Source organism: Paroedura picta, chromosome 1 (genome assembly GCF_049243985.1).
Source record: "Paroedura picta isolate Pp20150507F chromosome 1, Ppicta_v3.0, whole genome shotgun sequence".
Classification (NCBI taxonomy): domain Eukaryota; kingdom Metazoa; phylum Chordata; class Lepidosauria; order Squamata; family Gekkonidae; genus Paroedura; species Paroedura picta.
In genome coordinates this window covers 150,967,677-150,992,762 of record NC_135369.1, presented here as the reverse complement: position 1 = coordinate 150,992,762, position 25,086 = coordinate 150,967,677, and the positions used below count along the sequence as shown (strand labels likewise).

Genomic DNA, 25,086 nt, shown 5'->3' with positions numbered 1-25,086 from the left:
TTATCCACCCATCGCTACCTGGGCCTCCCCAAATATTACCTTCCCCCCTTCCTCTCACCCCTGCACCCTCCCCTTTAATGGCACCTACCTACCTGCCTTCCTACATTCGTTCCACCCAGCATTCACTTCGTCCTTCCTTCCTTCCTTCCTCCCTCCCTCCCTCCCTCCCTCCCTTCTGCCCATCCATCTACCCACCCCGCTAGCGGCCGCTGTATTTTGGGTATAGCAGCCTTAATATCTAGTTCTATTTATAAAATGTAGATCAGCCTTTTCACCTTTTTACCATTGAGACCCTTGAAACATTCTTCAGGCTTCGAGAAACCTCAGAAGTGGCACAGTTGGGCAGAATATGGTTGGGAAACATAGCTATGTACACAGCCACCAAGGGCCCCTCCACTTCCCACCGTGTTCAGACCCATCATTGGTGATCTTGGACGAATAGGTAGGTTGACCCAATACATGTTTTATAATTTTTTAAGATATATAAGAAATTAATTAACTCCCACCCATTCAGGAAACCCTTCCAGGGCCATCAAGATGCCTGGCCTAGATAGTAGCAGTTTTTGGAATGCGCAAGTCAATACCTCTTTTAATGCCTTTTGAAATATCTCTTCATATTGGATTTTTAAATTCCTGTCTGGAAGACTTGGCTCTCTTGTTCACAAAAAAAAAAAAACTAGACTAGAAATGTCTCAGTATTTTTACATAAGCTGGTTACTTGTGTCATCTGACAAGTGAGCAATTAAACTGCTTGAAAAGAATCTGACTGAGTTTCTTCTTGACAGGTTCACTTGCTAAAGCTGAATTATTTCTTCAGGACTTAATGATACTCTGCAGCTGTATTTGAATTTCTCTTTAGGGACTTTTTATAAGCATTGTGCCCTTTCCATAATGCCCTTTGGTTTATCCATTCCTTCTGTTCTTTTCTCTATGTGGACAGTAACTGCCTAATGATATTAAGAGCTTTATGCAGTTCTGTAACATTTACGACAGCAGTCATTGTATGCATGAGATTTACAGTGCAATCCTGTGCAGAGTTGGGATGGTGGAGAGAGAGACCTGGTAGCCTGAATGTTCTTGTAAAGGAGGCAAGTTGCCGTTTCCTTGGTAGTCTATAGCACAAAACATGGCTGAGGCCCCATGTAGAAATGCACTACAGGGAAACTTTCCCAGCAAAGGACAAGGTGGGAATCACGATTGATATCCATCCATACCTTTGGTGAAAAGGGTGGCTTTCAAAGGTAAAGTGACTAGAAGCTCAGGTAACAAAGGGGTAAAATCCAGGCTGTCATACAACACAATAGGTCAGTAGTAGCTCATGAGCTTGGTAAAGTGTAGTTAAGAGAAGTCACAATTGTGGGCTGAAGATCCAACAACAAATATCTTGTAACAATTAAATTCCCACCACCATAAATGCAATGAAGTCCAATATGCCCTACCGGATGGTAATATTGCAGGTATTCTTGATTTTACTGGTGTTGGACATCCATGTATATCGTTCACACTGAAACTGAGCATTTTCCCTCTCAGCGTACATAGACCTCCACACATCTGTAGTAATATGCTTATGCACCCAAACAGAAGTTATGACAAACTGTCAGTATCAGTGAGGGATCCATTGCTGGACTAAATTCAGTCTTCTGATAGCTACTCATATTGGGCATGCCATAAAACTAGTTGCTGATGAGCTGTCAGTGAGAGGGCAAGTAATAAATGAGTTGTTATTGATAATAACAATAATGATAATAAGAACAACAGCAATAAAAACTGAACATACCCATCCTACTCTTACTTCCCTGTTATGCAAATGATAGGGATAGAGTTTGATTAGGGTTCTTGATCCCAAGGAGATCAGACTGACCAGGTGGAACACTCTTCCAAATGAGATGGGAGCCTGGCAGGACCTTGAATGGTTCCACAAGAATGGTTCCAGGTCTGTGGTCAGTCTAAAAAAAAACCCACTGAATTTAACTGGCCTCCCTAGCAAAACCCCAATTATATACCAACTGGAACTGGTAACTCTTCTCTACCCCCTGTCCTTCCTTGCCATTGTGATTTCAAAATAAATAATTAATAATGTTTAGATGTTTGATATTTTTATTATTGATTATATACTGTATTTACTTATATTTTATTCTTCTGTGCATTTTATTATAATGTACCCTTCCCTGAGCCCAAAGAGAAAGGATGGGTAACAAATGTAATAAATAATAATAATAACAACAGAATATTTCCTTAGGGCAATCTTATTTGTCAAGAATATTCCCCCGCCCTTTCTAGTACTTTAATATATAGAATCATAGAATCATAGAGTTGGAAGGGGCTACAAAGGCCATCTAGTCCGGCCCCCTGCTCAACGCAGGATCAGCCCAGAGCATCCTAAAGCAACCCACAACACAAAATTCTATAATGAGATTTACTCCCAGGAAAATATACTTAGGGATGTACAGTGAGAGACTTGTCTGGAAAGCTGCAAATACAAAAACAAGGCTTTGGATTCCACCCCACTTCTAAGCAGTTTATTTTGTTATTGATAGACATTCACAGGGAGTTATTCTATGCATTGTTTAACTGAAACTTTCATACCCTTTTGACGGTAAGATTATGAAGTCAGCAGCTTTGCGTTGGTGATGTGCATGAGTGAGCATGCAGTATTTGACCATTACTCATGTACTGTTGCAAGGTTTTAGAGTTCATTTGTTACCTGGTAATTGTGACTCATGATTGATACACAGTCAACAAGTAAAAACTTTCAACCCTGTATTTTGTTGTTGTTGGTAATTATCCTATTTTTAAGTGTTTAAATTGTGGGGGAGGGAAACAGCAATCTAAATAGCAATTATTTATTGCAGACCACTAAGTACATAGCACATTCCCCGAGGTCAGTGAAAAGTACAGCAAATACATTGTGAAGAACAGCAATGGGAGATGCCGTTATGTGCTTCTGTGTAGCAATTTACGCCCATCTACATACAAGTTGGAAAAACCCAGTATGGATCCTATTACAGTCAGGTGGATCGATAACTGGTTGACAGATTGCACCCAAAAGGTGCCTGTTAATGGTTCGTCACCCTCTTGGAGAGGAGTGACAAGTAGAGTGCCCCAGGGATCAGTCCTGGTCCCTGTGTTGTTCAACATATTCATAAATGATTTGGATGAAGGACTAGAGGGGTTGCCTATTAAATTTGCAGATGACACTAAACTGGGAGGAGTAGCACACACAGCAGAAGACAGAATCAGTATGCAGAATGATTCTGACAGACTGGAAAACTGGGCTAAAATGAATTTCAATCGTGAAAAATTTAAAGTTCTGCATTTAGGCAGGAAAAATGAAATGCATCATTATAGGACAGGGGAGACCTGTCTTGGCAGTAGTATGTGTGAAAAGGATATAGGGGTTTTAGTAGACTATGCACTAAACATGAGTCAGTATTTTGACTTGGTGGCTAAAAAGGCAAATGGGATTTTGGGCTGTATCAAAAGAAGAATAGTGGGCAGATTACACGAGGTGATGGTACCGCTTTCCTCTGCTCTGGTTAGACCTCACTTAGAATACTGCATTCAGTTTTGGGCACCACAATTGAAGAAGGATGTAAACGAGTTTGCCAGAAAAGGGCAACAAAAATGGTGAGGGGTTTGGAGACCAAGACGTATGAGGAAAGGCTGAGAGAAATCAGTCTGCTTAGCCTGGAGATGACGAAGTGATATGATAGCCGTCTTCAAGGACTCGAAGGGCTGTCACATAGAGCAGAGGGACAGCAGTCTCACTCTTCCTGCTGCGGCTGAGTTTTCCTAGTGAGAGGTGCCAAGGTGGCCTGGCATTGCCTGCCTCTGGGTGGTAGTGACCCCTAGACTTCCTTGTTGGTCTCCCATCCTAGTACAAACCAGGGCTAAGCCTTCTTAGCTAGCTGAAGAAAATAACAGCTTCAGAATGTGAGCTGGATGGGATCATATTTTCTCTGAGCTCCTTCTCCTCAGACTCTGTTCTACTCAGATTCCACCCCAGGTGTCCAGGAATTTCTTCACCCAGGGTTGGCAGTCCTTCCCAAAAAGTCTTCATCTTTGGGAGGCTGGAAAAGCCTTCTCCTGCTTGCTCCTGGCCATGGGATTTCCCATTGCCCCCTCTCTCTCAATCTAAAATATAGCCACTGCACAACAACCAAAAAAGAAATGTAGGCAATATAGTGTGTTTTAAAAATGCAGTACACCTAACTCCAGGAAGAGGGTGGCAGCCTGAAAAGGGAACCACTGAGTTATACAGTGTCAGTGATTGGCCCAAGGTCACCCATTATACTTCCATGGCAAAGTAGAGGTTTGAATACCTGACAGTATAACCTGACAGTGCAAAATTAATAAAAAGGTCAGCACTACCTTAAAGAAAATGCCAGTTGATAAGCCTATCATGTGATAATTGCACTGATCTTGTAGCTACATAATTCATATTTATTACAGCACTAGCTTCAAAGCCCATTCCTAAGAACAGGCCTTGAAAGGGTCCCCTCCCCTGGCCCCCGGTCAGGTATCTTAAGGTGGCTTAGGGCTGCACCTCACAGCCAGATCAAGTGGGGCAGGTGGAGGCTGGCCAGCTAGTTAGCAGGCCTGGGAAAGAGCTCGTTAGCAGGCCCAACCTAGTAGGGTGGGAGGCCCTCATTAGCAGGCCCTTCACTATGACCCTTTGCCCAGGGCCCTCTCCTTTTACCTGCTGCTGGCTCCCGGCACTGAGGTGCATCTGAGAGCAAAGAGGCTAGAGTCCAGGGACGGAGGGCGGGAGCTGCAGGGCCAGGCCCTATTCCAAGTTGGACAGCTGGACACATTCCACCCCCACCCCCACCCCCGTTTCACAAATATATAGAGGAACCATGGATAAGGATTTGCCAGCCATAACAAGAAACTCTAACCAGTACACTTGAAGTAAAAATAAGTAGTGAATAAAACAGATCAACTGAAAGGTAAAAACTATAGGGTAGAATTTATACTAAGTTGTCTAACCTTAATTAAAATTGCACAATATTTTGCAACTTGGATCATGATGGGGGGTGTTATCTTCCATAAAGCGCTGTTTAGTCCACTGCCCTCAACATTAATTCCTCTGATCAGAGGTTCAATAATCTTAGCACAAAGGGTCTATAAAAATATGATTAATAATTTCCCAATACTTAGTCTTGCAGGGACGAAATCTCTTCTCCCTGGGATGTTATTAAATTTCCCTTACAAAATAGCAGACGGTAGGGTAAGTGTTTATGCCTTCCTGTGACTATTTTTTGCCAACAGATAAAGACAGGGAACAGGTACTAGTTTATGTCTGCTAGGGAAGGGCACATGAATTGACCTTGAAAGGTGACACTGAAAGGTCTTCTTGTCACTCAATGTCTTTGACCCTTTGATTCACCGTATATACTCACATATAAGCCAAGTTTTTCAGCCCTTTTTTAAAGCTGAAAAAGTCTCCCTCGGCTTATATGCAGGTTTAAAAAAAACCTGCCAGACTAGACATGAGGGTGGGGGTGGGAGACAAGAATACTTAACTGAAGAAGTAGAGGCAGGAAGAGACGCAGCAAGCCCGGGAGGGACAGTGGGAGGGGAGGGAAGAGCAGTCTCCACCTCCCCCCTTCACTGCCTTAACTAGGCTAGCACAAGACTAGCTCAAGGCTAGTACGTGCTGCTGCTTCAGGAAGCTCTGAAACCTCTGTCTCAGACGAGCACAGAGCAGAAGGAGGAAACGCCTCTAGAGGAAGGAATGGAAAGTGGAAGGAACAGAACACCCAGCTAAGAAGAAGGGAATGGGAGAATCACAGAATCACAGAATCATAGAGTTGGAAGGGGCCATACAGGCCATCTAGTCCAACCCCCTGCTCAACGCAGGATCAGCCCTAAGCATCCTAAAGCATCCAAGAAAAGTGTGTCTCCAACCTTTGCTTGAAGACTGCCAGTGAGGGGGAGCTCACCACCTCCTTAGGCAGCCTATTCCACTGCTGAACTACTCTGACTGTGAAAAACTTTTTCCTGCTATCTAGCCTATATCATTGTACTTCTAGTTTAAACCCATTACTGCGTGTCCTCTCCTCTGCAGCCAATGGGAATAGCATCCTACCCTCCTCCAAATGACAACCTTTCAAATACTTAAAGAGGGCTATCTAAAAGTGGAATTTCTTTATTGAATTATATGCTGCTGCCAAATTATGATGAGCACATATTAGATAGTATCTGTGGTGTCTTCCTCACAGTCCTTTGGCTCCACCTTCACAAGTGCAGTGGATTCCCCCCCCCCCCCCCCAATGCTATCGTCCTGTTTCCAGGAATGATTTGTTTGGCTTCTGAGGCCTTTCCTTTTGAACCAGAGCAACAGGAAACAAATGCCCCCATTACTCCACATTCCCACCTTTCCATGCTTTAAAGCCTTTTATTCATCCAGTGGAGGGATCCTGCTGTCTCAGCTGTATAGGGGGATAAGGGCAGATGATCCTTTAAGCCAGGGGTAGTCAAACTGCGGCCCTCCAGATGTCCATGGACTACAATTCCCAGGAGCCCCCTGCCAGCATTCGCTGGCAGGGGGCTCCTGGGAATTGTAGTCCATGGACATCTGGAGGGCCGCAGTTTGACTACCCCTGCTTTAAGCCCTTTCACTTTCTCCCCCCCCCCCCAACTGTGAGGCAATGCCACCAATTAACTATGAAAGGGGAAAGAAAGGTTGCCTGTCAAGGAACATATAATTCTGATGATCATCTTAGCACCCCTGCACATACACAATAGTCTGTAAAAGGAAAGAACGGGAGAGGCAGGGAGAGCAGTCATGTGACATGGGCTCAGGAACCCCTCCACTCTGCAGCCTGCTGCTTCTACTAAAGGGGTGCCATTTCCTGCCCCACTGCAGAAGCAGCCTATGATATCACTATCATCCTTCTAATACAATTTTCTAAATTTTTAAAGACATTGTTATTACTGTTATTTAGATGTGCTGGTACTATGTCCTCCCAAACCTGAGAGTCCTCATTTGACCCCTTAAATGGGGAATTGCCAGCGAAAATCCCCCCTTCATTGTTGTGAAGCTGTGATCTTTCTCTAAATTCCTTAGGAGATCATCCATTATGCAGACAAATAAGGAGAAGCTTGACTGTATTTTGCAACTTTTTGTTGAACTTTGACAATATGGTTCTGCTTCACTCACACTGTGGTCTCATGTGGGTAGAGCCATTCACAAACGTCCCTCCTGCAGTGCCCTAATGGTATACACAAACAGTAGCTCAGTCAAGATAAAAAATGCAACAACGTGCTATCTGGTGGTAGTTCTCAAATTAATCTAGAGTGGTACACTGTATCAATCTCACCAGAAATATTAGTAGCCCAGTACACTGGAGACTGAACTGTGGTCAATCGTCTCCTATTTGAAAAAAATAAGTCTGATCTGTAGGCTTAAAAATAAACGAGAGAAACTTTAAATCTCACTCAAGGAAGAAAAGAGACATTAAAAATACTGAAGCACTAGAACTTGCTGTGTCAATTTATATCTTTCAGAAAGCATCCTTAAAGATATATTTTACCTTGTGTTGCATTATTATGAGGATTTCAGATTGACAAAGGTATCTTTCCCAAAGGTCCTCCATTTGGACCTTATAGTTTCTTTATTGTGTTAGTGATCCCTCAGTATGCTGTCTATGCTACAGGAAACTGAAGATTCTTATGACATCATCATGGCATAAATCAGGGACCTCTAACAAACAATTCAAAGGCTATCAGGAGCTTGCTGGCTGAAGAAAGGTGGTCCACGCATCCCCTAGTAGTTTCAAAAAGATCTGCTCTAGGCTTTTGTAAAACAACCCTCCCCCCCCCCCACATTCCATTTGAGCCTTCTCTGTGCAGCTTAGCTTTATTTTTGTCTCCTTCTTACTGTTTCTGGGGCAGAACAATACTTGGTTATGGGGTCATGGGTTGGTGCTGGGTAGGTTGGGATAGTTTTCATTACTTAGAAGTAGATCTCATTAAAGAAAACGTTGGTAGCCAATTAAAGACTGAGAACACATATATGAAACGCTCAATACATGGAGAAATCCAGCATGGTTTGTTGGAGAAATTATTGATCAACATTACACAATGTTTATGTTTCAGATTCTATATTATCATCTTATAACAGCCACCCCCATCATTCTTTTCTATCCTTTCTTTTTACAGGTGATCGCCATAGTTATGGATATATTTACCGATGTGGATATTTTCAAAGAAATTGTAGATGCTTCTACTAGAGGAATTTCCGTATATCTTCTGCTAGATGAATCAAACTTCAGCCACTTTTTCAAGATGGCAGAGAAACAGGGCTGTCAAGTACAAAGGCTCAGGGTAAGTAATTTAGTCCGCAGGACCAGTATAATTTTATTATTCATATGTTCCCAAATAATTCATGGAAATTTTAATTGTAGAACAACAGGGCAGAATGAATATCTAGCAGTGGAAGCAAGGAAGAGTTTCCTGCATAGCCACTGGCTGTTAACTCTGGAAAAGAACATTTGCTTCTAGGGTGCCTTAGCAAACGCGAATAAAGCTGGCACTTTTTTAAAGCTAAGGTGAAGGAATGGGGACATTTATAGGAATTGGGAGTCTAACATTCTGTCAGTTTTAAAATTATAATTACTTCTCTTGGCCCATTGATATGGGGGAGACTTCTCAAAATATTCAGTTTGGTGTGGACTAGTAAATTAGTAAAAATGTCTGACGGCTAGAACCTTTTATGGAATTATTTGCCAAGTCTCTTTTTCTCCAGAATATCACTCCATGCAACATGTTAACGCTATGAAATCTGCTTTTCTGTATATCATTGAGGCTGTCATTTCAGAAAAGATATTCAGTGGAGGCAGATTTTGATAGCATAATATTTCATCTTTAATTTTTCCCCTGAATTTTATTCTGTGTGGTATATGCCACTGTGAATTAAAAATGGTTATATGAAAGAGACATAGAATTTTATCATGTCTAAATCCTGTGCCCAGAAGTACAACTTTCCTACTTCCCCTCTGGCAAAGCTCCTCTCCGAAATAATGCTCCTGGAAGACAGGGGAGAGTTGAAGGGCTGTCACAAAACAGCAAGACTGCCCCCCCCCCCCGTTCTAACACTCGTAGAACATTAAAGCAAGATCCATCATATAATTTCCTTGTAATCATCTGAAGAATTTGCATTTTCCAGAAATCATAATAGATCTTATTAATACTTTAGTGAAAGCATGGCCTGATCCGTCACAATTCAGAAACTTATTTTTATGGCTGTTAGTCCAATTTAGCACATCTCATGCTGTACCAGTGATACTTTACACAACATTCAAGGGCTGTTACTTCTAGTTTGAGGTTAGTAACGGATTGATTCTTCTTTGGATTTGTAATGAAGGAGGGCAACCATTGAAATCTTGCTCCATTAAACTCTCTGGCTAGTGCTCAGTAGGAGGAGGATTGCATTCTGCTTTATTTCACTTCTTATCCAACCTTTCCATGGCTTGCAGAAGTTAATTCTACTGAAACCATTAGAGCTTATTCCCAAAGAGATGTATTTATGCATAAGCTTACAGCTTTGCTCAGATGAGTCTTCGATACAGACGAATGGTGTGCATAGGTATGTGGTAACACTTGTGTCTTTTCTGGAGGTTTTTTAAGCTGCTGGCCTCAGAATAGTGGTCCAAACATAATTGATGGGTAGTGGAGTATTGGCTTCATATATGTACATTGCTTCCTTCTGGTGGCTGCTGCCCACAGAGCTAATAAGGAGCTTTCAATATGTGTATAGCTATGATGGACAGATTGCCCACGAGAATCATGTTTTCTGAGCAATCATCGATGCAGTTAGTTTCCAGCGTTTTCTCCCAATTAATAATTACTCTCTGTATGTTTACTCAGGAATGTCATTGTGCCCAGTTAAGGGTGCATAAGACCAGAACTTTGGTTTTTTAAATGGTCCCATATACACTCACTCCTTACCTTGAAACCCCATCCTGAGGATGTGTAAGTGGAAGCGTGGAACTTGTGTTATATTTTTTCAAAAAAGCAAAACAGGTATAATTCCAGACTGGTCACAGTGTTAGTTTGTTATAGCAACACTAAAACATGAGTCCAGTATTATTTAAAAGATTGACACAATTTATTTCAGCATAAACTTTTGTGAGTCAAAGCTCTCTGGCAAAGATGCATGTGATAAAATGAGCTCTGATTCACAAAAGCATATGCTGGAATTGAAAGTGCTACTATTCTCCTGTTCAAAATACCTGTACTGATTCTTGTACTGGTCCCATTTGTTCTAGGTAGCAACATTTTAGTCACTAGCCCACTATCACACGCATATGAAGCTATATGAAATGGTGGTGAAAGTGGCTAAATGAGAGTTTTCTGGTACATCTATTGCTCCGCAAGCTCTCACCCGGCCCAATTATTTGGTGTAGTTTGATCACTTAACGCCCTCAAGGAAGGGCGCCAAAATACTACCAAATTGGAATTAGGCTGTGAGGCATTAGCAAGCTTTTTTGCAGATAAAATTCTTTTGCTTCACCGGGACCATCCTGCCACGCTTAATACAGAAAGGGAACTGGAGGCCCCTGGGCTGTCTCAGGGGGATACATTTGATGGCTTCAGGCAGCTCTTGGAAATCAAAGTGGGCAAGTTGCTGGGGTCGGTGAGATCGACCACTTGTCCCCTGTCTGTTTTGATTGCTCAAATTGAGGGACTAGCAGATAGAAAGCCCTCTGAGAGATATTATCAACCTCTCCCTGTCTACCGGGGAGTTCCCAGAGGTGCTGAAGAGGGACAGTGGTTCATTCCTTACTGAAAAAAACATTGCTGGACCAGCGGGTCCCAGTCATCTACTGCCCAGGCTTGCATCTTGAGTATCTGGATAAGGTAGTTGAAAGGGCTGCTATAGACCAACTCCTGGCGCACTTGGAAGACACTTTGGTGCTCAATCCATACCAGTCAGGCTTCTGTCCGGGCGACAGGGTGGAGACAATGCTGGTCACCTTGATGCATGACCTCTGGTGCCAGTTGGACTGGAGTGGTTCAGCAGTACTTGTGATGCTCGATCTGTTTGCCATGTTTGATGTGACTGACCACGCATTATCCCGGGGATGGGATTTGGGGGTCAGCCCTTCCGTGGTTGTGATCCTATCTCCAGAACCGGACACAGAGGATGGCAGTGGGGGAGGAGTTGTTGCACCCCTATGAAATCCCTTGTGGAGTTCTACAGGGAGCAATACTCTCCCCTACATTGTTTAACATCTTTATATGTTCTGTAGCCCAGCTGGTCCAGAGTTGTGGGCTGGATTGTCACCAATATGTGGAATACACCCAGCTCTATCCCCTAATGAACGGCCACTTGGACTCTACCCCCCGATACATTTGCCAGATGTCTGGAAGCCATGACTGGACGGTTGGAGCAGAGTCAACTGAAACTCAACCCTTCAAAGAGAGAGGCCATGTGGCTGGGCAGGAAGGCAGCAAATCAGGAAGTGCACCTACCCACTTTGGCTGCGGTGCAGCTTAACATCTCACCCTCAGCCAGAAATTTGGGAGTGATCTTGGATGCCTCCCTGTCGATAGAGGCCCAGGTCATGGGAGTAGCTCGCATAGTGTTTTTCCATCAATGCCAGGTGAGGCTACTAGTGCCCTGCCTGCCCTCGGACTGCTTGGCCACAGTGATTCATGCAATGGTCACGTCTAGATTGGATTTCTGTAACTCACTGCATGTGGGCCTCCCCTTGTCCTTGACCTGGAAATAGCAGCTGGTACAGAGTGCAGCATCTTGAAGTGCCCATATCCAGCCAGTGCTGAGGCAGTGGCATTGGTTGCTAGTTGCGACCTGAATCCATTTCAGGGTTTTGGTATTAACCTTTAAGGCCACTTGTGGTCTGGGCCCCACTTATCTGTGGGACCACTTGCCGTCTTATGCCGCCCACAAGGCTTTTCACTCTGTCGATGCTGATCGGCTGGAGATCCCTGGCCCATGGGAAGTTCATCTGGCCACAACCAGGGCCAGAGCCTTTTTGGTCCTGGCCCTGACCTGGTGGAGACCTAAGGGCCCTGACAGTGTTGTCACAGTTCTGCAGGGCCTGCAAAATGGAGCTCTTCTGCCAGGTCTTTGGTTGAGGCCAGGACAGGTAAGATCATGAGTCCTCCCCAAGCTAAGCTTGGATCAGAGGGGGGGGGGAATCAGACGGGGGGGGGGTATCGCCACCTGGCCATGCTGGATTAAATTTTATGTGTTCAGTTATAATAGGGTTTTTGGGGGGGCACAATGTTTGTTATGTGCCGAGCTAGAAATCCAATGATAAATAAATAGCTCAAGGTCACCCAATGAGCTTTTATGGCAGAGTCAGAATTTGAATTTGGTCACTGTGTTCTGGTTTGATAGTCTGACCACTGTACCACACTTGGAAGGATCTATGGAGGGATGGCCTTGGAAATCGCTCCAGGATTTGGGGAGGAGATCCATGGCAGCTACAGCAGAATCCTCGAGGTAATTCTGCCTGCCATTTCCATGGAGTGAGCAGGTTGAAAGCACACAGTGCTGTTGCCTCTGGGCACTCAGTGCCCGCTGGGAACATAAAGTGGACTCTAGCCCAGGAAGGCATTTGCTTCAATAAATCTCTTCCACACTTTACAGCAATTTCATTAGAATAATAAAATTAAAATGCAATAAAAATAAGAAACCAACAATCTAAACCCATCAGAAGGAATTACAGACTATAAAATAGCAGCTATAAAACAATCCAGTGGACAATAGATAAACGTTTCAATAAGTTTACTGCTGTTGTCAGACAATGACTGAGGACCTCCACTAGCTCCCTGATTGGGCACCCTGTTGGGTATTGTTGCATACTGATGACTAATCCTTCTCCACATTTCTCGATGATTTGTTTTAGCAGTTGCATGTAGATGTTATATATAATTTTATAAATGCCGAGGAGCCGAGTTGTTCCCTTAACACCATATTTTAGAATTGGTCAGCCATGTAGGCATAAAGCTACGGGAGCATGTTGCCCCATTGCCACATCTTATGCCAGAAAGAGCCAGTTCCAGAATGTTACCATGGTCAATGGCATCAATCAGACTTGTACACATGAAGGGCTATGTTCAGATCTTTTACTGAATGTACGGAGACTGGAAACCCGGGCTGGATGGTATGGTTCTCCTCTACTCTGCAGGTTTCATGTACGTGTAGTAACCTTCTATTCTACACACAGAAATTTAAATTAATTATGTTTGTAATTCATTGGTTTTAATCTAATGCTCTACTAATGCATTCACAGAAACCAAATTGTAGTCAGCAGTATCAAACTGGCCGATCACTTTTTAGTGTTGTGGGAAAGAGAAACAGGTTGTGCCCAGTTTGTCTATATTAGGCTTTTTCAGGATTTGAGGAGCCCCAGAACCAATCTGAAAGTAATGTCAGCTGGCCACGCCTCCCTGCCACACCTGAGGAGGCCACGCCTCCCTGCCACACCTGAGGAGGACTGAAGGGGGAGAAAGGAGGTGGTTTGAGGCAGGAGTAGGCATTCAGGCTATGCCACCTTTTCCAGAATGCTACTCCCAGGTCAATGGAAGTAGCCTGGTTGAGAATCACCCATCTAGATGCTACCTTTGGACAGGTGGAGCTGTTATTAAGTCAGAGATTGTTAAGTGTTGTCATTGTGCCCATCTAGACATTGGATACATCCCTCCTCTGACAGGCTACTGCAGCCTAATCCTTTTGTATATGCAGATAATGTTGACTGAACCGGAACAATTAGATTTCTTGGTGCATGTCATAAGAATTGCAACATGTATTAATACCTTCCTCCAAAGCTTCAGTCCAGTGCTCTCATTAAGTCTAAGAGTTAGTAAGCAAACATAGGACTGAGAAGAAAGTTGTTTAGAATTGGTTATATTGGTCATTTTAAACCCTTTTCATATTATGTGTTACCTTTTTCAGAACATGAGAGTGCGTACAGTAAAAGGACAAGATTATTTCACCAAGTCAGGGGCAAAATTTTATGGAAAAATGGAGCAAAAATTTCTTCTTGTTGACTGTAAGAAAGTAATGTATGGTACTTACAGGTGAGAATATGTGTTACCCTTACAATTAATTTGTTAAAAGTTCAAATGTATAGCCAAATTTATATATTACCATTTATGTTTTCTTTGATATAATTTAAAATACTGAAACTCACTGCTTACTGTTTGAGCTACTTATATAAACCTTTGTTTCTATTTTTGAGTAAGATAATTCTTTAGGTACCAGCACAAAGAGTAGAGAATAGTTAATAGCCTGGAATCTAAAACTGCATTTTAAACCAAAATATGTGGCCAGTCTCTGTTAAACAACAGAATCCAGTAAATAATTATGCATGCTTAAAGTAAATTGTTACTAAAGTTCACTATGTCCATGTATGTATTTCCCTATTTCGTTACAATATGCCCATATATACAGCCTTCGTATTATAAAATAATACCCAAGGTGGTTAACAATAAAATAGCATAAAATAAGACCATGCACTGCTACCTTAGGAAACTAAGAAGGAGAAGAGTTGGTTCTTATATGCCGCTTTTCCCTATCTGAAGGAGGCTCAAAGCGGCTTACAGTCGCCTTCCCATTCCTCTCCCCACAACAGACACCCTGTGGGGTGGATGAGGCTGAGAGAGCCCTGATATCACTGCTTGGTTAGAACAGTTTTATCAGTGCTGTAACGAGCCCAAGGTCGCCCAGCTGGATGCATGTGGGGGAGCGTAGAATCAAACCTGGAATGCCAGATTAGAAGTCCGCACTCCTAACCGCTACACCGAACTGGCTCTAACAATGGTTAACGTGGTACTTGCCATGAAAGAACTGATATGGTCCACATATCTAGCATCAGTTCAGCAGCAGTACTGAGTTTTCTCAGCTCATTCACTCACCATATGGAATCATTCACGGACATCCTTAATTATTTGGAGGGAATAAACATATTTATAATATTCATATTTTAAATTCCTGTATTCAGTTACCCTTGTAACTATGATTATTTGAGACAAAAGCTGAGAAAGGAAAAGTGCATTGTATAATTTACATTTGCAATAATATTATGAATCCATCATTCTTAATTTGCTTCTTTTTTGTTACATTCAGGAGACACAGGAGGTAAGGTAAATCATGTTCTCCTACCTTCAGATTCATGCACAAAGTATGTCTTAACTAACACAACAAAGTCAGATCATAAAAATATAACAGTTTGGGGCTCCAATACAAATGATATCAAAAATGAATGGAAAAGATTATCTCAACCTGGATAGGCCAGCCAAGCCCGATCCCATCAGAGCTCGGAAGCTGAGCAGGGTCAGCCCTGTCTAGCACTTGGAAGGGCAACCTCCAAGGAATATCAGGACTGTAATGTGGAGCAGACAGTGGCAAACCACCTCCAAAGGTGTCTTTCCTGGCTGCCAGATAATCTTAGGATCTCCTGGCTATGTTACACACCTGCCATATGATGGATGGATGGATGGATGGATGGATGGATGGATGGATGGATGGATGTTGAAATGCCTGGCCAATCTAATCATGTTTAGGATTGTGTATCTCCAAATTAGCTGTTATATAGTATTTCCTAGTATAGTGTATAAGAATGTTAAATTATTAGATTTATCTCAGCAAAATGCTCAGTATTTTTACCACTATACTACTATTTCTCAGCAACATGCTTAATATAAAGGTTCTCAGGGGTGATCCAAAATGGTATGTAACTCTAAGATTGCATTGCAAATGAAGCACCTGCCTATTTCTTATCTGATTGTTAATTCATATCTTTCTATTTCAGCTTTATGTGGTCCTTTGAAAAAGCCAACCTCAGCATGGTCCAGATTATCACAGGACAACTTGTTGACTCTTTTGATGAGGAGTTTAGGACACTCTATGCCCGTTCTTCAGTTCCCAGCTCATTTGATCCAGAATTAGTTAGGGTTAATAGCCGGCGAGCTCTCTGGGACAACGATGCATACCAGCATTCACAGTCATCCTTAGCTTCAGTTTCTAGTCAGCGTAATCTTTTGGGGAGGCAAGACAAGATTCACAGCTTTGATCCCAATTTTCTGAAAACCCGAGGGAGATATGGAATAAATGACAATGACAAATTTGGAAACAGAAATCAACTCTTTAATAAAACACCATTTCTTCCAGGTTTTCATATGCACAATAGGATTCAACAACTTCAGTCCAATGAAGAGCACTGGAAAAGACATAGTTATGCTGGGGAGAAACCAGAGAGGACTCCATATATGATGCTCAACAGAGCAATGAACAGGACTAATAATTCATCCAATGCTTGGAAAGTACCTTCCGATAGTCTCAGTATTGTATCCTCGTTGCACGGAAGTCAAACAAACCACAATGTACCTCAGCAAAGCTTAGCCGATCGATTTCCACAGCCCAAACTCAATATGGTCGGAAGGAACTCAATTGTTCGGAGGTCATTCAATGGAACCGACAGCCACATGCGCCATCTACAACAGAAAATGCCAACACTTGAACGTACTACGAAATCATTTCTGCGTAATTGGCGAATTGAATCATACTTAAATGATCAGTCAGATTTCCCAGCAGATTCTAATGGTTCAGGGGTAGGTGACAGATGTGAGGGCCATGATTCAGCTGAAAATGTCAAAGCTCATGCCCTTTATACCCATTCTCGCCTGCGTTCTTCATTTGTGTTTAAGCCTACATTGCCAGAACAGAAAGAAGTAAATAGTTGTGCAAGTTCTTCAAATTCAACTATCATTGGTTCACAGCATAGTGAAACGCCTAAAGGAACTCCCAATCATCTTCCAAATCTACAAGATGCGACTGATGACACAGAAACGGAACCAAGCCCTAATGTCCCCCTGGAAGTTGACATAGTCAAAAAACAGAGCCCACAAGTCTCAGAAGATAAAAAACCTAGTTTTAATCCGCCTGTTATCAGAGAGCAGCCTGCCTACGTCAATACAGCTGTAAGTACAAACAGACCCGTAGAATTTCTGAAAAACCATAGAAATGAATATATATTGAAAAGACGAAGTTTCCCAATATTTAACCAGTCAAAATCAGCTTTGGATAATGTGCATAACAAAGAGGAAAGTACCTATATCTACAGCACTCTAAATAAGAATAGAATTAAGCAACCGCTGGTTATAACACCGCTACCAGAGGATGCATTAAAAATCTCTAAAAGCTTGCACAGTGTACCCGGTCATGTAGCAAATGATGCTAAAAACCTCAGGACTGACTCAAAAGGCTCTTCCACTGCCAAGTCTATCTCTGTGGCTGCATTAGTTGAAGCGAGTAAAGAAGAATCGAGTAAAGATGCCTTGCCAAAGAAAGAGAGCAAGAATTCTCCAAATTTCCTAAAAAAGGGATCACAGAAGCTGAGATCATTGTTGAATCTTACACCAGACAAGAAAGAAAACTTGTCAAAAAGCAAAGCTCCTGCTTTTTACAGGATGTGTAGCAGTTCTGACACTTTGGCATCAGAAGAAGGAGGGAATCAAAAGCCCAAGGCGTCTGAGCTGAAAGCTGATAGCTCTCCAAGAAAGAAGAGAATGTCGTCCTCTAATTCACAAGGGAGCTTACACAGGAGTAAAGAGGATGTTACTTTGAGCCCAACAAAGTCACCCAAATCCCCCAAGCTCCCCAAATCTCCCAAGCCACCAAAGTCACCCAAGTCTCCAAAATCTTTAAAACCTCCATCAGAAGAAAACCTTAAAAAATGTCCTGCTGTCAAGCCCTTGGAAAGTATGTTGCTAGAGCCTGCTGGTGATGTTTCGGCTCCCAGGTTTAACACCGAACAGATTCAGTACCAAGATGCCAGGGAAACCTCTTCAAACAAAGCCCGGTCACCTGTCCATGCTCCTCCTGGTGGTCTTTCTCAACGAGCCAATACGCAAAGGGCCAACCCAGTGATGGCTCACTCCTCAAGCACAAAGCCTAAAGAGGAGCTGCTAAGATCTCGCTTGAGTGAAAGGCGTGTTTACAGTCGCTTTGAGCCATTCTGTAACATGGAAAGTTCTGCTCAGCAGCTAGGAGGAGTTCAGACAGGAGGCAGCACGCCGAAAAGCAGCACTCGGGTCTCCGAGACCAGCAGCAAGGCCTCCAGAAATAACTATTCAAGGAGTAATCAGGTGGCTACATACAATCCTGGTCTGTACCATCCGCTACACCCAAATGAAAACAAATTTCGAGGGTTTATGCAAAAGTTTGGAAACTTCATATACAAAAACAAATAAAACGTAGAGCTGGAACTTAAAAAAAAACACACACAAACTACTGGCAACGCTTTAGACTGTTTGGCAGCTTTTGTAAAGCTTCACTCCAGTTACCGCAGGGTGCCGAAAACTGCTGCCTGTGTGGATAACTTTGTGACATCCCGAACTTTTGTTCTTCATCTCAGGATACGTTTTTAAATTGGAAGATGTTTTTATGAGCTTGAATTTTTTTTTTTAATGGAATTCGAGATGCATTTTTGAAATGTTGCAGACTGTAGCCAAGGGTAAAGCCACTTGTAATACCTCACAGCCTTTGTACTCAGTCATTTTCATGCTCATTTTTTTTACGCAGGCCTCCTGTCTGTTCTCAAGGGTGTGCTTCTGAACACTGGCTATACTTTGTCTTTGTACCACAATTGTATGAAGATCACACATTATATGTTCCCAACCCTGCCAAGTGCATCCATTCTTTGCTCCAATAGTGTGTAAAATGTGATTGTGTCAGTATCACTGGATACTTATTGTGGAAAGGGGTATCCTACCACACCACTGAGCAAAGTTGGAAGCCTTCATTCACCCAGAGGAGACTTTCTCCAACTTAAGGGAGGCTTCCTGGGAGATTATTGAACCCAGAACATTATTGATACTGGACAATACAGCGGTCCCCATAACCTTTCTGTGTTTTTTCTATTTTGTTTTTAAATAGTTTGAAACTCTTATGAAAAGAAAGTTTTGCAACCAGTTGGCATCCCCCTTCCCAACAGAGTACAGAAGTCCCCCAAATCAGCCCCTTTCAAACAGCTTGTGCGACCATTTCACATCCATTTGGGATAGCATAACAGGGAAGTGTTGTGTGTATGTAAGCACTTATGTGATCCCTTAAAGTGCCTTTCCAAGATGTAGGAAAGAACATCTTGCCTGTCTGTGTCCCCCCTCTCTCCCCCCCCTGGCAATATGAGTACTTTCCTGTTATTTTTTGAACATTTTCAAATCATTATACCTAATAGTTTTAAGGTGCTGTGCTCTCCCTTTCCTGTACTGAAGTACACTTGCAGCTTGATTGGGGGCAGGGGAATAGAAACCAGCAAAAATTAATCATAGCAAAATTGCTCTCTGCTTCCATCATGCACTGATTATGTGCTATCGGGGCAATAAATTATAGTCTACCAGATAGTGGCTTGTGAGAATAATGCACAAAGATAACACTTACAGAGGTGGACATCTGTGTAGGAAGGTTTTCAGCCCGTGTTCATTAACTAGGGTTGCCAGCAGGCCTGGAGAAAAAACATGGCTCATTAATAAAGGTTTAATAGGATGTTATATACCTCCCTGAAAAATTCAGCTGTCCATTTCCATATGTTAAGGGATAGGACATTTTTCTCCAGGACTGTGGGTAGCTCTGTCACTAACCCACTGCATTGACTCATTTCATAGATTTCAGAGCCAATTGCGATAAAGAGCCACCCTCTAACAGTGAATTGGGAAGCATAAAAACTGTGTTGAGAAACCAGCTTTTGCTGGAGATGCAGTGCATTCCTCTTACAATAGATGAATTGGGGCAAACATGTCATGGCTAATAAGATAACTGATCAATTATTTTCCATGCCAAAGTAAGTTCTTCATTTGGAATTGGATATTATAATACGTATGAAACTGCTGCCCCAAACAACTACCGTTTATATAGGTTTTTCCTCTTTCTGTAATTACGTATGGTGGCTTTACGAAATTCTGATATCGTAACCTAGTAGGTTTCTTCACCCTTTGCCAGCATAGCAAATAATGTGCAGCAGGAGGGGAACATTTACAACACGAGGATGACAGAACATGGAGAAGCTGCTGCCATTTCAGTGGACGCCATGTGTAAGGTCTAATTCCAGCAGCAATGTACTGCATATACACAGTCATATAAAGGAAGCTGTAGTTGTGACTGCCGATCATGTACTGTGTTTGAATATGTTCCAATAGACTCAAAATCTGCCCAATAAAACCTATAAAGTACTGAGATGCTTGTAGGTACAATCCTGTGGATAAATACATGAAAGAAACCAACTTAAGTAGGTCTGTCCCCCACCTCTAACCACCCCCTCCTTCTTCCACTGCCCTCTGAGGCCTGGAGGCTGCAGATCCCTGCCGTGTGAGAGCTGCCCCTGCCGGTGAGTTCCATAACAGCTTGCTGCAGCCTGGGGGGAGGGGGAGACCAAGCGTTCTTCCACTCCACTGCAGCATTCTTCCACTCCACATACACCCAATTTAGCACCTGCTGTATTCCTGAATGCAACGGGCTTGACCGCTAGTATACTATAAGCTCCCATTTTCCTTCTGTTCACCCTTCAGCCTCTTTCTCCTATATGATCTCCCTTTCATTTCTTGACTTTCATTAATAATAGTGTACTGATTGGGTAATCATCGGTAAATTATGGGTAGATTAACCTGCAAACTTGCTTCAAATCATGGTTCAAGTAATGGTCTGAAACAAGGAACAAACCGTAGCATCTTGGTTGACACATCATGCACACACTGCAGCTGTAGAAAAAAACCCAAAAGGAAAACAGAAAATCCTTCATGCACAAATCTTTAGCATGTTCCTGAGATTCTGAGACATGATTGACACTTCACAAGGCTGAGTTTGTGATGTTTGAACTTGGCTGCTGTGCACTGAATTATACCCTGTTGCCTTTTCAACACTTAGGTGCTGAAAAAAATAAAAAGTAATTTTGTTATAGCATATGTAAGTGGGGATGATATTCATCCAAAGCTAAGCACTTTTGGATACAGTCAAAAGAGAGTTAAGCACATATTGGAATATTTGCATTATGCATAGGACTGTATGAATAGCCATTCAAGTAACGGAAAAAGTGGCCTTTGGCTCAATCCTGTCCTTAAATTTTTTAAAACTAATTTTGAATGCCTGTTGCCTGTGCATTTGATTTTGTTCAAGGGAGCCATTGATCAGTCATCAAAATAATAAACGGGAAACCTGTCTTATTAAAAACAATAGTGTGAGGCTGTGATGTTTTGGGTGGTTTTGCATTTCTCTGATACCTCAAAGTTGTCTTCTGAAATGTTAGTGCCATACTTATTATTTACATTCCTTTAAAAATAAGAACTGCCTTTGCTGGATCAGACTAAGGTCTAACTATTTTAACACTGTCTACATTGTCATAAACAAAATATCTCTGCTATTGTTAAGGATGAAATGAATTAATTTAGCCAAACTGTATCTCATCAGTCTCAGGAATTTAGGGTAGTATAAATAGGATTGCACCATTTTTATCAATGCATGTCTGACAGAACCCATTCCCACATTCTCCCTTGCTGGATTTCTCTCAGTACTGATCGCAAAAATCACCTTCTGAAAAAGCTGCTTCCTGCTAGTTAAAATTACTGGGGAGGGAGCCCTATCTAGTAGCTCAGGTCAATGTGCATGATGTTTTCCCATTTTCTTTCAACAACCAGTGAAACAGGTAAGGCTAAGGGTGAAAGATTAAGATTACTCCATGAGCTATACAGCACAATGGTATTTGACCTCAGGTCCTCCTAATCATCCTGTAAGTAGGACATGACACACAGTTTGTGAAGTATGACAGATGCTAGAAAACCTAGAAAATTAAGAAGCAAACAATGCTAAATGCTCTCCCTTGGAAATCCAATCATGAGGGACATGGGAATGAAAAGCTTAGAAAAATAATACCATAAATATAAAGACTCTTTGTGAGTTTCGTTAGTTTAAAAAAAGAAAATTAACAACTGATTCACAAGAAACAAAAACACTCCGATTCCCCCCCAAATAATATTTGTACCCGTCCTTCAATATTAATGCCAGTGTAGGCTGCACCAAGAAAAGGTGGTGTCCACTGTGTAGAGAGGGATCAGTTACTGTGATCGCACACATTCCCACACAATGTTTCTGGTTTTGATTTGTAAAATTTGGTTACAGAGCAATATCTTGTGTTGAATGTAAATAAATTCTATTAAATACGTTTTTCATACAGTTTTTGAAGAGATGTTATCTGTCTTTTAGGAGTATGCATTAAGCAAGAAAAAAAACCCGTGTCCCTATTTAGAAACCTGTCTTGATTGTTGTGCTTTGGAAGAGGTTTATATATATACTTTTTCCTGCGGAAAATAAAAGAAAGCTATGTTGAAAGAGATTCTCTATACATTAGTCATCGCTTAATTTTTCAAAGGGCCCATTATCAAAGAATGAGGCTAGAAAAAACGCCAGCATGGTCTATCCCTTGTGTCATTTATATGTAGATGCTGTCCTTTTAGTATTGAGTCCAGCATCTAAAGGCCACATTACATGGTATACCTCGTACGTTCATGCTGTCAAACAGACGAGTGGCACTTTGCAAACTGTTGTGTTGGTAATGGACATCTGTTTTGTGTTTTCAGATGGGCACAAACCAGCCTATGATCTAAAGTTTGTCAAACATTTTGGCCAAGTTACAGTTTATGTGGAAGGGCAACCAGCATGAACATTCCACAAACATTGGTGCTGTTTGAGATTGTTCACGGCAGGCAGTGGGTCAATAGGTGCACTAGCAGACAGGCTGCCTCCTCTGAATTAAACTATTTATAAAAGCAATTGGGGGGAGACTCCTCTAGCCAATAGGAGCCCTCTAATTTTAACAAGCACTGCTGCTGCCAATAACAGAGTTCCCATTTTGCTGTGTGGAATCAGAATGCTATATATACTCTCAGCTGAGACCCACAGCCTCTCTTCTGCTGGTTGTCGACAGCTAGACAGAATCAGGGAACTTGTTACAAGCAGAGCACATTCGTTTATTCCTGCTTGTGATTGTGAATACCTCTCCCTTGCTGGGGTTTGGGTGTTAGGTGGACTCAGGGCTCATGGCCATGCAGGAGAGGCTGAGCCAGCTTCTTATATGTATTGTTTCCTCTGGCCACATCTGTTGGCTTGTAGCTTCCATACTACCCTATGTACTCGCCTAGAAGCCAACCCGCATTTAAGCCGACATACCTTATTTTACCACAAAATCTGGGCAAACTTACTGACTAAGCCGAGGGTGGGAAATGCTCCATCATCACGGGCTCCCCCATCCAGCCTCCCTCCCCCCCCCCAACAAATACAGAAAAGCCAAGAGGATGAATAGCTGCTGGTTTTTGTACCCCGCTTTTTACCCATAGAAACCAAAAGAATAGTTTGGAAGAAGTGATTAAGAACAGGAAGAAGTGAAGGCAAAAGGAAAAAAAAAAGATCAGAGTCCCTCAGTCAAACCGTTGATGTCCTACAAGCTGCCAGAACAACAACTGGCTGGATGGAGGAGGCTTTTGTTTCAATTACCGTATATACCCCCGTATAAGCCGAGGAGGGGGTTTTCAGTGTGAAAACGGTGCTGAAAAACTAGGCTTATACGGGAGTATATAGGGTACTTTGCAGAGCTCATGCTTCCATGACAAGAGCTCTGCATTCAGAAAAGTAATGCAGCCTTTTATCCAGGGGTCACATGTTCAGTCCAGCTTGTATTCCTCTTTGTTGCAGTGAGGACGCAACTTGGTGGGGATGCACACCTGCAATTTCCCTGCCAGGGCCCTGACACATGGGAGAACACTTGGCTTTAGTGTGGAGGCTAGCACCTGGTTCAACCCTCAAATCTGGGAGATGCCCCCGGCTGGCCAGATATGTGCACAGCGTGTCCTGGAAAGACTTGAGGACACACATGATTTGGGAGAAGGTCAGCCAGTCACTGGTGCTGATGCTGAGCTCCTCTTCCCTATGCAGGATGATCATGGAGAAAATAATATCCTGCACTATCTTCTTCCATTCCACCAAGTGCACGATCATTATATCGGTGAAGTTCCAGCAGTGGGATAAACCCAGGGTAAGCTGGTGTTCAGGCTCATCCCCCTCCCCCTGCCTCTCAGACAGCAGACTTGATGCCGCACAGGAAGTGAGCAGCCAGGCTCAGGTCTCCAGCAAGGCTAGTATTTTGAGAGAGGACAGTGTTCCAGGTGGTCTTGACGGTGCTCCATAGTCCCAGAGCATCCTTCACCATCAGATGGTATATTTGTGCCAGGCAGATTATGCCATTGAGGAGCACATGCTTCACCTCTGCCAGCATGTTGGCACCAGTGTTTCCACCACCCACCCAGTCCCTCACCATACTCTGTATTACACAGTGGCAATGTTTTGATCTTGTGGTCTGTAGCCATGAAGGAGCACATGGCGTAGAAGCACTTTGTGGCAGGATTGTCCCCTTCTGGGACCTGGGCCAGGACCTGATAGTCCTGCTAGCTGCTCCAGAGGCCTGTCATTAAGTGCATGGTTTTCCTTGTGCTCTGAAGACCTGACCCTTGAACTTAATCATAGCAAAAGGCTATGTCCTCCATAAGGGAGAAGTGTTGATTATCCACAGCAGTCATCTTGTTGATGAGATGAGTAACTGCTTCCTGGGCTCTCCACATAGCCCTTTGGAGTGCTTGGAGGGTGCCCTGCCTTGATATCCCACCCATGGCAGCCTCAATACAGGGAACCTTTCTTGGAGGAACGTCCTGCTCCCCCTCCATTCTCTCTGCTGAGAGGGAGTGGGCCTGTTCATCCTCCTGATGGCTGCTGCTTTTTTCGTCCAGGAGCAATAGAGGTAGGTTCACCCTTTGTTGGTGTCTGAGGAGGATATGTTGGGATTTTGTGCCCCAACATGGATGTGGCACATCTGGCCCTTGGCCACACAGGGATCACTGGGGAAGGTACAGAAATATTTCCAAACTGGGCTTCCTCCCACCCTCTGAATCACTTCTGTCCTCCTTCCTGAAGTCAGCCAGTGATCCCCTGCATCTTTGGTTCTATAGCATGTCAAGGAGCCATTCTACGTCATCACAAACCAAACCTAAACAAAACATTTAGCCTGTGAT

General features: G+C 42.9%; 1 protein-coding gene across 1 annotated transcript in view; it reads left to right on the top strand.

Moving 5' to 3' along the window:
• The window catches only part of FAM83B (family with sequence similarity 83 member B), a 74,329-nt gene extending 51,961 nt beyond the window's left edge, over positions 1-22,368 (top strand). Inside the window, exons 3-5 of the mRNA XM_077308757.1 lie at positions 8,167-8,331; positions 13,934-14,058; positions 15,792-22,368. Coding sequence (XP_077164872.1) covers positions 8,167-8,331; positions 13,934-14,058; positions 15,792-18,231 — 2,730 coding nt within the window. The 3' untranslated portion in view covers positions 18,232-22,368. The remainder of the gene's footprint in view (positions 1-8,166; positions 8,332-13,933; positions 14,059-15,791) is intronic.
• The last annotated feature ends 2,718 nt before the right edge of the window (positions 22,369-25,086 follow it).